The 13,517-nt window shown below is 43.6% G+C and overlaps 1 protein-coding gene across 1 annotated transcript in view; it reads right to left on the reverse strand.

Moving 5' to 3' along the window:
* Window positions 1–475: 475 nt before the first annotated feature.
* Window positions 476–13,517, reverse strand: part of LOC112570647 — a 29,591-nt gene continuing 16,549 nt past the window's right edge. The window contains exons 12-25 of the mRNA XM_025249186.1: window positions 13,254–13,390; window positions 12,214–12,315; window positions 11,922–12,000; window positions 11,520–11,791; window positions 11,008–11,151; window positions 10,556–10,715; window positions 10,045–10,199; window positions 9,512–9,673; window positions 8,956–8,989; window positions 8,536–8,684; window positions 5,843–5,941; window positions 4,204–4,279; window positions 2,033–2,145; window positions 476–1,691 (exon numbers count right to left, since the gene is read on the reverse strand). Coding sequence (XP_025104971.1) covers window positions 1,566–1,691; window positions 2,033–2,145; window positions 4,204–4,279; window positions 5,843–5,941; window positions 8,536–8,684; window positions 8,956–8,989; window positions 9,512–9,673; window positions 10,045–10,199; window positions 10,556–10,715; window positions 11,008–11,151; window positions 11,520–11,791; window positions 11,922–12,000; window positions 12,214–12,315; window positions 13,254–13,390 — 1,808 coding nt within the window. The 3' untranslated portion in view covers window positions 476–1,565. The remainder of the gene's footprint in view (window positions 1,692–2,032; window positions 2,146–4,203; window positions 4,280–5,842; window positions 5,942–8,535; window positions 8,685–8,955; window positions 8,990–9,511; window positions 9,674–10,044; window positions 10,200–10,555; window positions 10,716–11,007; window positions 11,152–11,519; window positions 11,792–11,921; window positions 12,001–12,213; window positions 12,316–13,253; window positions 13,391–13,517) is intronic.

Raw genomic sequence — 13,517 nt, forward strand, 5'->3', positions numbered from 1 at the left:
AGAAATTTCCGTCAAGAAAAAAAATTCTCGTTCATGTTTGGGGACAATAGACAAGAAGGATAGGTAATTTCTTCACGAGTCTCTCAAGGATGTCTCTAAAGGGAGCTGTCACGGACCAGGTGGCTGACCTCGTTCCCGAGTGTCGTTGCTGTGAGCGCGAGGAGGGGAGGATGTGTGACAGGGTGACGTCACAGCGAGGATGGTGTTGTGTGATGACTGACAGAGTGGAAGAGAGTGTCGTCTGCTGAACGTGAGAGAGAAAGTAGGTACTGAACAAGATTTGGGAAAGTAGCATTTTTCTCCAAGCTTTAGAAAGTCATAACAAAAATTAATAATAATTATCGTTCGGCTAGCCGCTAGACCATTAAAATGTAAAAGAAAACATGTAACAATGTGCAACAACAGATTAGATGTTTTGCTCACATAAATATTATCGCTGAACTAATCCCTTTAACGAGGAAAAGATTGCACAACATTGAAAATTATAAGAAAATTTATTTTAATGTTTTGAGGGCATTATAAAGGTTTTAACACTATCATCACAGTCGTGGGGAAAGACATCTCTTTATATCGGTCATTCAGATATGTGCATATAATAATAATATTCATCATCATCATCATCATCATAATCATATTCATAATCATAATAATAATAGGAATATACTGACTCCTCTGTGGGAAGACACGAGGCAGGCCATTCCAAATCCTGGGGCCGGAGAAGGAGAAAGAGCGAAGGACAAACGTCTCCAGTCTGACTCGTGGAATAAAATCCAGTTTGAGTCGAGTGAACTGACCTGCGAGGGTAGTATGGCCACCCGAGCTCGGACAGAGAGACTGGGGCAAGGCCATGAACATCACAATAGCAAAGAATGGCGATCTTGAATTCAATTCGACCCCGAACTGGAAGTAAGTGGAGAAAGACAAGCTGTGTGGCATGGCCCACCTTCCTCTTACAGAATACAAAAGTCAGAACTGTTGTCAAGTCTCTGGAGTTTGTCAGGCAGGCGGTCAGGAAGTTTTATGAACAGAGAGTTGCTGTAGTCAAGTCTGGACAACACGAGTGTCGACATAAGCTGCTTGGTGGCATCAATATAAGAGATGTCTGATGCGGCTGTTTGAGAAAGATGGATTTGGAAACTGAGTTGACATGATTATACTTCTAGATATATTACAGATGTAGATATATGTGTTGTGTACATAGAGTATTATTAGTGTGTATATGTATATATAGCCATTAATTACATGTCCATTAACTGATACATTCATTAGCAAGAACAACTTGGGTGAGTATTCTTGTATGAAGTTCATAACAGCCCAAAGCAGAAGCGTCCCTCTTCCTGTTGCTAGAGACACGTCATAAGATGTTGGGGTCATGCACGGGGTCTGCGGGTGCACAGTGACCTGGGGGCAGGGCTGGAGCTTAAGGTTTTCACGGTGTTTCTTTCTCAAAAGAGGATTTCCAGTCCAAGACCAGAAGTTTTTTCACAACCCTCAGGAGATTTTTCGAATAATGATAGGACTCAGTGACATGTGTGGTTGTCTCCCACGTGCCCACACCGCAGGCTTCACTTCTTGTCGAGTATTTTTAGCAAAGCCTCCCTGTTGTCTTCTTTTGTCTCCTTCTCAATGGCCTCCCGCAGAGAGCGTCCGTGTCTTTCCTGGAACTTTGCTTTGATCGCCGGAAGATCGACCTGCAAATAAAGAAGAAGAATCAACAAATGGTGAAGGACATGAAGGACATGAAAGACAAATGTCAGCAAATGCACGAAACAAAAAGACAGACAAGAGGAGTCAACGAAGCGTGGAGGGCAAAAAAAGGACAAGGAACGAGCAGCAATGAAAGAAAGACAAAATGTCTTGCAGCTGGACGCCATGGACCTGTAAGGGTCAGACATAGCCACAGCTGTCTTTCTTCCAGTCTTATATAAACAGTTCCTTTCCCTCGTTTCCACTGTTAAGCATTAAGAAAACAAAGCCAGAGTCGGTGAAAGCATTAAGCTGTCGACCTCCAAATGGCTTACTTGACACTAACCTCCGAGCGTGAAATAACGATCCGGACGAGAGTGCTGTCGCTGGTCTTCGGTCCCCTGAAGACATTTTGTAGACTGTCCGCATAGAATGTCACGTGATCGCCAAGAGCTGCCACTGGCACAAACATAGAAGCAAGAAAAAACATGTCAGTGTGAAAACTGGAGGGAGGAACCATACTTAGCGGATATAGCTTAGGCCGATTTGATATAGGTTCCTGATTCTAGTCTTTGATAAAAATGTTGGTCATGTGACCTGACTCTGAGGAACAACTCATTCTTTCCGCAAGTTCACGTTTTGGACTGATGAACTCACGGGAAAGAGATATGGAGGACTTTCATGACAATGGTGCTGGCGACACTCACGTACCAATCTAGCAAGGTCTAGCAGCTGGTGACACAAAAGAGTCGCACGCATCAGGTCCGGGGTAGGACAGGTCGATGACCTTTGTGATGAGGTGATGATTGGAAACAAGGAGAGGTAGATGACACGATGATTGTTGTCAGACGTGCCATACGATCCCGGCCTCTCTAAAGATTGCAGCCCTCGACCATTACCTCCAGCTCCCCACTCCCACCCTCACTCCCCCCCCCCTACCACCGGGGTGTCTGAATTACTTCAGGCTTCATGGGAAGCATCCTCTGTAATCAGCGATCGCCGTGCCCAGATATTTAGCGCTGGAATCGCTGACAGCCAGGATCGACAAAATCTATTGGTTTGACAGCCATGATTGAGAAATCGTCTCTCTTTACACCGCTGCTACCTCCAGCAAGTTGGGGGGAGCTTTGTAGAAACTTTGAGGAAAAAGTGATAACTGCCGGCGTTTCTTTTTCTGCTTCTCTCCTCTTGAAAAAGAATAAAGGGTTAAGGATGATGGAATTGGCAGCAACCACTCCCGTGTATTTTGCATGATATTGCGACATATTGCGACAGATTGCGACACATTACTCTTCTCATTGGCTAACATGGTTCTGCAGCAGATAGTTTCTCGAGAAACAAATAATTTTATTAAAAGCAAACGCTGTAATTTTCTGGAAGTTTTGCGCTCATGGTGTTGGTCCTGGACATGATCACAATTTGTTTAATTCCTTAATGGACAGCTAACAAAGACATCCTCACAATTCGAAGACGGGATGTTTTCTAAAGCAATTGCAATTATAGGAAACGACAACAGCTTCTTTAAACATTCTCGGGAGGAGTAGGCGGAAGTAGGAAGGGGGAGGCAAGACCTCCAAGCCAAGAGGGGAAGGTCAGCAAACGAGCTTGACAAGGCTTTATGCCAGGGACAATGTGGAAAACGGTTGAAATGATTTAATGACAATCTTCCGCTATGAAGGCAATTTTCTGAGTCAGCCCACAGGTGCAATCCATCATTGCCTTAGTTTCCTCCGACCTCCCTCACTGTTTCTGACCGGGGTGCACGTGCGATTTTGCACAGAAATCTCCCTCTCATCATTTCCTTTACCCGATTTTTGAGAAAGAAACTAACAAATAATCCTACATCATCCCACATACAGGTGTGGTGTCTAGCTGACAACAACATCAACATTATGTATTGTTAGCCATGTCCATCTTTCCTCTTTCCCTTTCTTTCTCTTGTTGTGACTGAGCAGGTGGAGAAAGATAAACTAACTCCCACGAAACTTCCGGAGTGAAATGTGTTCACAAACCTTTCAGCCTTCAAAAACCCTTTAAAGTGGATCAGTTCTTTGTCAGGAAATTTGAAAGGCCAGCCAAGAAAATATCCTAATTGCTGCACGTCTCATCTTGGAAAAAGCTGTTAAGGAACAATTTTAACGGGACTGGATTTTCTAAAATACTAAAAGCTCGTAAACACTTTGCTACGAAAAAAGGAAACTGAAAAAATATTTTTCGACAACGATGAAAACCTTTTAAGTAAGGCTCCTTTTGAGGGAAGTGGCTAATCGTATCTGGTCTCGTAAATGCTGTTTAGAAAATTTGGTTTTCGTGAAACAGATACCTTGACACACTGTACCACTTACTCCAGAATGTTGTCTTCGATCTTCTTGAATCTCGGGTTTGTAAATACAGATAGTTTTATGTTTTGCCAGGTCCAGGTTCAAACTTTAAACCATAACTAAGACCTTACAGGTGTAAGGACATCCTACTGACATTAACTAGTTACATGATGTGAGACAGAGAAACAAGACTTACGTAACGTGACGTATTGCTCCTGTTCGTCACCAGCGTCCACTGCCTTCACGTCGTCTTCTAAGCTTCTTCCTGAAAGCTAGAAGCGGGAAAAACGGCTAAAATTACCGAGAACTTTAAGCTACCGGGTTCATCCACAATGTTGCTCAAAAGAGAGAAAGGGAAAGAAGGAGACGGATAGAATAGCTGGTCCTTTGACCCAGTGAAATTATCTGTTGCAGACAGGAGAGTGTAAGTCCTGAGTCTTAGAACAAGATGGCAGTTTGAGAAAACAAGATTTAACGTGAGGAGGGAGAGAGGTAGAGGTGGGGAGAGTAGAAGGGAGAAAGCAGATCTGATGGGAGGGATAGTGAGAGGGAAGAGAAGGGGAGTTAAGAGGGAGATGCTAGTAAAGATGAGGAAGGGAGGCTTAACGCAGTGAGGATGTGATCGATGGACAGACAGAGGAATGAAAGGATAGACAGACGACCGTATGTGTTAACGGAAGGAAGGACAAAGTCAGGTTTGCTTTTTCTTGTGTTTTTGTACGACTTTGTTCTTTCTCTCTCTCTTTTCTTCCCTCTCTCTTCCTCCTTCCAGACTCATATCATGTCTACACCTATAACAGCGCGTGCACGCGCACACACACACACACACACACAGGATCACGCACGTCATTCATTCACATTCGTCACTCACGCAGTCATTCGTGCGCGCACGCACACATTCGTCAAAGAGAGAGAGAGTTCACATTATGAACACTTGCACAGATACAAGATACAAGTGGCCGCTTGCAGCATCACAAACTGTCAAAAACTCTTATTTCTCGAACTGTCGAGTATCGATCACAGCATCATCACACCCACCATCACTCCTACCCCGCCATAAAATGCAAAAGAAGAATAAAGACTTGTTCAGAGAGATATGCACCACACACGGCCTACACTAGCGACACCCTTCGGAATGCACCGTGACTGCAGGCCAGTCGCCACGTAACAGCTGTCGATGCAGCTGCAGGCTATTCATTGTGCTGTTGCCCCTGGTACCCAGACTGAGCGCCAAATGGCAGTTGTGGATTTGACTATGCTGCAAGTATTTGTGCAACACTCTCCGGGTACCTGGCTGATGTGTGTGAGCAGAGTTCACAGTCATTGACCTTTGGTCAAACCTCAGACATGTTGATTTTGCTGTATTTTTTATAAGACAGAGCGGCTTTCTGGGAGTGAGAAAACAAAAATGTCTGTGGTCTCCCACGTGACCTGTGGCCTGAGAATCAAGACTGGGTGCTTCTAGAACTTCTACCAGAAGAGCTTGAAGGTTTCTTCCAGTTAATGAGGGCGGTTTCCGCCCTTGTCTGTCTGTGTGACAACCTTTAATATTCTCGACCGCTCGTGCAGCAGGTGTTGGAATAAATTCAGGCGCAAGCAGGCCTTCTGTCTGGCACCATACCACTTGACTGGAATTCCATCTCAAGCGGTCTAATTATCGTTCATCATCTTTGACATTCTTACCCTGTATTTTATTGTTATCGTATTTGCCTTAAGACAGGCTACTACAACTGTGGGTTGACAGAAATCTAGAAGATAAAGTTAAATATTATAGCAATGTTCGAACTTTTTGTGTAAATTACGAAACGAATTTATGTACTGTGAATGTGTCTCACCTTTTTATACTCTGCTAAAGTAGCTTTAATTTGATCTTTGTTTCGCTTTTCCAGGAGTGTTTTGAACACTTCGTCTTTGACTATGGGTCCTTGTCCGTTCTGAAAAATTCGTGCACAAAAATATACTCACGCGCGCACACACACACACACACACACAAACACACATGTGGATAGTCATACATCCACGTACTAACGCAACAATACTCAAGTAGTCAATATTAAAACATCGGAACACCACACACCATCTTTGTGCTCAATTCAAAAGCTGCAACTAAAGTTTTTGAAGATATTGTTTTCAACAAGACATTACCTGAGTGCAAAGCTCAACAACACACTGACCGCCATGATGCTCACTACTCATAGAGATAGGTAGCAGGCTGGTCAATGCCAAGTTCCAGACAGATGATACTGATTGTGACCCTTTTGATTACTTTCTCCATCTGCTATCCTAACCGATGTAAAATGAACCCCAGAAATTGGAAGGGAAACGCAGTAACGGTGGACATCAGATGAAACAAGAAGTCGCAAAGGTCAGAGGTTGGGGACTGCCGTAAGGGAATTAGTTGAGGTATTGGCTGAGCCAGAGCTTTGTTGCTGCTACCAAGAGAAGCTTCCGGTCTGGTGCACGTGAAACCCAGTGATTTGTCTCCCTTTTGAAGACTGCACAATGATTCCAATCTCGAGAAACCTTCCGAAGGGATTCGGCAATTTATCTACGTCCAGCACGCCACTTCAGATGGTCGGCGGTATTTTCCGGTCTGCAGAAATGTGACTGGGCGAGGTGTACACCGCAGTTTGCTTACCCTTGCCTCGACAATACACAAGGACAATTCTGAAACGAAGATGATGAACAGGAAGATGATGCCGATTATGCTGCCGGAGATAATAGCGATATAAGAAATTAAGATGATGCTATTGAAGATGCTGACAACAACAAGGATATTGATGTTGTTGATGATGATAGTGTACTTTTAAACATAAAGCAGAGGTCTTGTTGATTTTCAGCTCTCCATCCGTATGTTGACACTGTCCAATATATTTGCTGACCTCTTTTAGTATCAGATAAAGAAGAAACAGACAAAACATCATCCTTTTCATTGAATTTTTCATTTGGGTTCTGTAAGAAGACTCACTGTGACTCTTCACGAACTATCACCCTTGCCTGTATGATGTTCATTTTCATCTCTTGTCTAAAACGTTGATGGAACTATCGAAACATTTCACACCAGTGAACAATAAAAGTGTCTTTGAATCTCCTGTAAACATCCGAGGACTTGATACACAGCAAAGAAACAGGACCCATGGAAACAGTCAAGAGAATGAAAGAATGGGCGAAAAGAAAGAGAGAAAGACAAGTATGGGTGTATCTACAGACTCAGACGGACGTATTGACTTTACGTGCATCAGTGAAGACACTTGTTAGACAGACTGGATACCAAACGGCCTTCATTAACCCCTTACATCTCTCACTTGATCCATTCATTTGCGGCTGATCAACAGGAACAGTCCAGACTAAGAACCCAAAGTCGATCACTCATTAAAAAGTTCCGATTGTGTGTTGACTGTTGTGTTTCTCTAACGGTCTCAAACTTATTACTACACGCTACTTTTTCTTTCCCTTGTTTACATTTCCTTTCTTCGTCTTTCATCCTTCCTTCATCCGTTCCTTCTTTCTTCTGTTTTTTGCAAATCTTCATCTTCGTATTTTTGCATGTAATAATTCTGCGAGAAAACTTTGCAATCAAGTGCATTGGGAACGTTTTTGTGATGTAAGCGGCTGGTGACTGAACAGTTGCACGCGAGTTTGTGACTCCACCATGTCGCCTCGGAGCAGTCATCCTCGTAGGAAAAACAATTTTCAAACCACGATTGATTGTCGTTCCGTGGAGTGGGTAAACAAGAAACCAAGTTTTAAATTAAACGTTGTGGACAACAGAGCGCATGCGTGAGGTCGTTCTTCCGCCGGAAGTTTCACCATTGTCGCAGCTGTCGTCCGTATCCTGTCAGGGTCTCTCCGGTTTTGTCTGGTTTCTGTCGTTCTGTGAGAGTAGACACTCCTCTCGGAGGTTACACAGTGCAGACGACCTTCTCCCTTATTTTTCGAATTTCTAAGTCATTGCAGAGCTCACCTGGATGTGCGGTTTTCAAAGGACTTCCTGTGGAGGTAATTGTCAATTCAGATGTTTTCCTCTTGTGGTGGTGGAGTTGGGGCGTGGCAAGGCAAGCTTGAGAAAGCCACATTATACCCCTTTGTTTGTCATGTGTCACAAAGATTGCTTTAAGGGAAGGTGGAGAAATTTTGTTTTTCTCGGAGTTTGGCAGACGAGGGAGCCGCCACGCAAGTTCCAGCAAATCCTTGCACGACAAGGTGCTTGACTTTAATCTTTCGTCTTGCCATGTCTTGCAAGAGTGTTGGTGGGCCAGATGGTCTTTGCTATTGTTAAAGTAGCCGGGTTTATTCTGCGTGTTTGACGAAGGGTTAGGGGAATGAAACGGATTCAGTAAAAAGCTTCAAATGCTGAGATGGAAGGAACAAGGAACCAGTGGGAACAGTGGTGTATGGTTATGCGCAAAAAAACAAAAAAAAAAAACCAAAAAAAAAACAGAGGGAAACAAACGGAGAAAAGATGACGAAAGCTCGAGTGGCAGGCAGAGGAGAAAGAAGCAGGGACAATAAAGAAAAGGTCTGTTACCCGGTACAGCTTCTCAGCATCCTCTCGAGCCTCCCTCTGACTCACGGCTGACCCCGGGTCACGGTGACTGTCGCTCAGCCCCAACAGTAACTCCATGTACCCGCTGCTGTCTTTGCTCCTGAGGACGGCATCCAAGTCCTCTCCATACACTGAAAGCCAAAGAAGCTTTAAGTCTGGAAATCCGCTGACGATGGAGCCACACAAAATCCTTTTGTAGCGGGCTTCTGGGACTTTGTCATAAATATTATGGTTCCGCATGATGCTGGGGAACCAGAGAGCATTGTATTGTTTGGCTGTAGCATCTGTAGAGGGCACATCGGGAGTGTCTGCTCTACCCGCTCTTCCTTGTTGTTTGTGTGTGTGTACTGTGAGTACAACATAGTACTAAACTACAGCTGTGTTTTAAAAAAAAAATCTTACTTTTCTTGTAGTGCTCCTTCACCAGCGACAATTCCTGCATTGTAATGAAAGCAAAAAAAAAAAAAAAAGAGTAAAAATAAATAAATAAAATAATAATAATAAAACAATAAATAAAATGTTGCATTTTTATTTTCTTCAAATTAACAATATTACTGTCAAGAAACAATTAATTTTTTTCTGTAATAATTTTGCTGTAAGTTAAAAAAATCTTTTCAAATGATGACTTTTATTCGTAACAGGTATTCACTGTCATATTGTGAGTTTCCATGTAATCCAAAACTGTCGATTATCTGCCAGAAGGAAAGTTTAGGAAACGAACACCAGTGTACTGTATACATTTAGAGCAACTATTTTTAGAGCAAGACAAGGTCCTGAACATCTGAGTTGACATCTTCGATGTCACTATTACTCCTTCCTCCCCTTTCTCCAAAAACAACAAAACAAACTTTCCTAAAGGATTTCCGATCGAAGATATTTTGTGAGGTAAGTCTGAAATGTTTCCAGAAAAGTTGCAGTTTAAAGCTAGCATGCTATTGATTGTTTGAACTCTGGTGACCTTTGGGCTGGCCGTGCACAGAATGCCAAGCATGACACTGTCGCTGGCTCCAGGAGACGAGTGCAGGCAGAAAGCATCGTATTCCACAGGCGGCATCAGCAGACCTGTAACTGTCTCCTCCAAGTCTCCACCCAGCTCGGATTTCAAATCTTCAGCCAATTCCTTGATGTATAGGACAGTTAAGGAACTAAAAACCTCGTCTGGCACTACAGACTGTACTTAGCAATAATGCGTAGTCAGATTAACAAACACATACATGCACATTCAACTTCCTCCTGTCTACTTACAATATATATATAACACCAGCATTCACACGTATAATCTTACAAACATATATACACACATATACACAATAACATCATAAATAAATACATACATATATAAAACTGTTATTCAACATTGCTACATAACACCCGATGACACACTTAAGCCTCTGAGGAGTAAGCTATCATGATGTAGACTACAAAATCAAATGTATCCGATAAGAAACAAACACTCGCATCTACTGTACACCAAGATTGAAGACCGCTCACCTTTCTGTACATCTCCTTGTACTTGGCTCTCAGAGTCTGGCGCTGGGCATTCGACTTGCCGACGAGGATGTCCAGGATGGTGTTCTTGTTTGTCCCTAGTCCGTCCATCGCTTCGTGAAGTCGCTTAGCCTCATCTTCGGACTTGTGATCAGCGGCTTGTGAAATTGGAAAATCAAGAGTTTGTCAGACGACAGATCTTTACAATTCACATTCAACAGAAACTTTATTAATCAAAAATATAGAATCTCATCAGGACTTCTGCTAAGGCTAAATTCTTTGGGGTCCCAGGGACCCCTTCTTCAGATTTTTAAGGGGTCCCTGTTCTTGGCCCAAATTTGAAGGGGACCCCATTGACAAAAATTGAAGGGGTCCTCCAAACTTTTAATGCGTACTGTACGCAATTCTTTGCGTAAGCAGAAGCCCTGGGTCATTAAAATCGAGGATGACGACGACAATGATGTTGATGCTGAGTAATAAATAGTTTTCTGCTCACTAAGATCTTAACCTTCACCTTTCTTATCACGGCGGCCTTGAGTCAGATCGTGTCCTTGGCCCTCGTCGTGTCTTTCTCTGTGACCTTTCCCATGACCACTTTCTTGTCTGTCGTTCTGGTTCTTCCTGTCTCCATCTTTGACCCCGTGCCGTTGAGGGATACTGTCCTGGTGCTGGTCCTGGTCAAGGACTCTTTATGTGACTATCATGACTGGTATGAACAATAGTGCGTCTGAGTGCGTGCGTGCGTGCGTGTGTGCATGGCACCAAGAGAGAAGACAGAATAAATGCAGCTGAATGATTCACCCTCTTTCTATTATTTGCTTCAAAGTCTCTGGAATACTTGACTTATTGTCTGAGCTTTACTGTTGACCGTTTTGTGAACTGGGGATCTTCAAGTCTTGTTTGTCCTCCGTATCCTTTCATTTCAGACAAACTGTTCTTTAAAATATTTCACTACCTAATACTCACCTTCCTTGCATCCTTGGCAGGGCTTTTGAGAATCAGCTTGACCAGAATGCTGACAGTGGGATGTCTACTTCTTTCTTCCAAGTCTACCTCCAGGGCTTTCCCATATTTCTTTTTATATGCTATTCGTATTGTCCGCATGTCGGTCTTGAACGAAAAAAAAAAAAAAAAACCAACCGATATCACCAAATCCATCTCCTAAAAATCTTTCTAAAAAGATCGGTTTAACTTGCTACGAATCCATTGCTAACTATTTAAAAATAAGAAATACCAAGTTTCCTAAAGGATCCAAAAAATAATAGTTTCTTTCAACTTGGAAAAAATGAATATCAGCTCAGGACAAATCCCTTTAATTCTAATAATTTATGATTGTGTCCAGAAATCTTTTGTGGCAGAACAGTAAGGAAGTATGAATTTAGAACGTGGCTGATGGAAGGAAGAGTAAGTTTAACCCTATAATACATATTGGCTGATTTCACGTGTTTGGCTGCTCGTCGTTCAACAGCCATGCTCACTTCAGCTCTTCTGACGATGGTGTTAACGAAACTGGCGTTGCTGGGATCGAGATTCCTGTAGCAAAAGGTCGCTAGTTCCCCAGCAGACGGATGCCCGCTGCTGCTGTTATAGTCTTTTTCCTTTTGTCCTCCGCCTCCCACCGACCCGTCGCGGCTGGGGCTGCGACTTCCGCTTCCGGCGCCACCAGGGTCCATGTCTTGCCCACGCCCTCGCCCACGTCCTCGCCCACTGGAGCTCTTCTCTCGCTGATTGTTTTCTCCCCTCGGACCCACTGTCAGGACACACACAGACCAATCGTCTCAGTGCTCAGTTCACGTGACAGACTCATGCACCAGATGCATCGTTCAAGAACATCAGAAAAAATAAGCCGCCGTTTGGCTGCGCAACGGATTTCTACTCACGGAAAGCTTCCACGGCTTTGGCGTAGGACGGGGAGATGTCTTGCTCGATGGCCTGCAGTGCACTGACACCACTCGACACCTGCATCAGACACGAAACAAACTCCCAGGGCAACGGCTTACACATCAAACACTGTTGTCCACCATTAAACTTACAAAATCGTTTGTCAAACATTCGAGCATCCCAAGGGCATGGGAAGTGACATTGTATTCACTCCCTTTATTCCAAGTTGGATTTTTTTGGTCTTTGGGGATTGGTGGTTGAGAAATTAGTAAATATAGAAATGTAACAAACCTGCTCGTATGTCAACAAAACCTCCCTCATGTGAGAGATGTTGCGTTCTTCTAGAAGTTTTAAGAAGAGACCACTAGAAGACGTCCATCTACCTTCGCCATACTGTCAGAAAAATAACGAAATTTTAGGGTTCCTTTTTTTCTTTTTGTCGTGCGCGAGAACAAACGAACATATTACAATTTTTTATTTTAGCTTCAAATTAAAATACATTATGGCATCCTTACAAAGTACCATAGGTATATTTAGCAAGGGACCAGCCCTCCATAAGGAGTAAATCATAGAGAAGAGTGTCCTTAACATATCGACGCCATGCCACAGAAGCAAAGATGCACAGTCAGCAGTGTTGGGGCTCGGCTCCTTTCTCCTGTCCGTACCTTAAGCTTCTCGTAAACGAGACTGTCCATACTTCTGGAAGAAATTTGCGATTCGGCGATTGCTCTAGAGATTTCCTGACCTGGGTTAATTTCCTTCACTGCCAGGCCACGAATGCCATTTTCCGACAGAAGGGCAGATAACTGAACAGTTGTAAACCCGAGTCTTCGCGAGTGGCATTCGTTATAAAGATTTCATTGTGGAGAAGTGGACGAGCGGAGGAGTGTGCATTGTGGCGACGAGTGTTGGAGTGGGGGTAAGGTCAGACGAGGGTAAAAAAACACAGTGTATGATGAGGTCAAGAATTCGCTTGTCAGTGTAGGATGGGTTGCGTCCCACGGACACGCATGCGCAGAGAACCCTCGGTAACAGCGATTTGCGTGTCGCGTGATGTCGACAGTTCCCAACGGACAGAATAGAGTCCGGGGTCTGCATGCACGTGCTCCCCGTGCTGTCCAGACCGAGAAAACCGAAAAAGTTAAGTTTGGGATGGGGCAACATTTTTTTTTCAATGTTTGGGCTTAACGCAGTTAAAAATACTCTTTCCCAAAATATGGGGATAGATCTTCCCCTCCCTCATCTGGAGATAACATAAAGGTCTTGAAGAAAAGACAGCTGCAGAATTTACCCTAGCATCCACGACTACTGAACAAGAATTCATCCATCACCTCAAAGAGGTCCTGGGCGTCCTGGTGTACGTCCGCCTTGCCTCGATCTTTCTTCCTTTTCAGCAGAGTCAGCAGGAACAGCCGCTCGGGCTCCGGGATGCGCTCGCTGATTTCTGCTTCCAGGCTGACTGAGTACTCTTCCATACACAGAGACACGTACAATCAAAGCCATTATTTAATCATTCCTTTATCTTGTTGTTAAAAGATCATCATCATCAATTTGCTGTCTTGGAATGAGCTAGAATGATTTAATTAAATTGTTGT

Source organism: Pomacea canaliculata, linkage group LG8, assembly GCF_003073045.1.
Source record: "Pomacea canaliculata isolate SZHN2017 linkage group LG8, ASM307304v1, whole genome shotgun sequence".
Classification (NCBI taxonomy): Eukaryota; Metazoa; Mollusca; class Gastropoda; order Architaenioglossa; family Ampullariidae; genus Pomacea; species Pomacea canaliculata.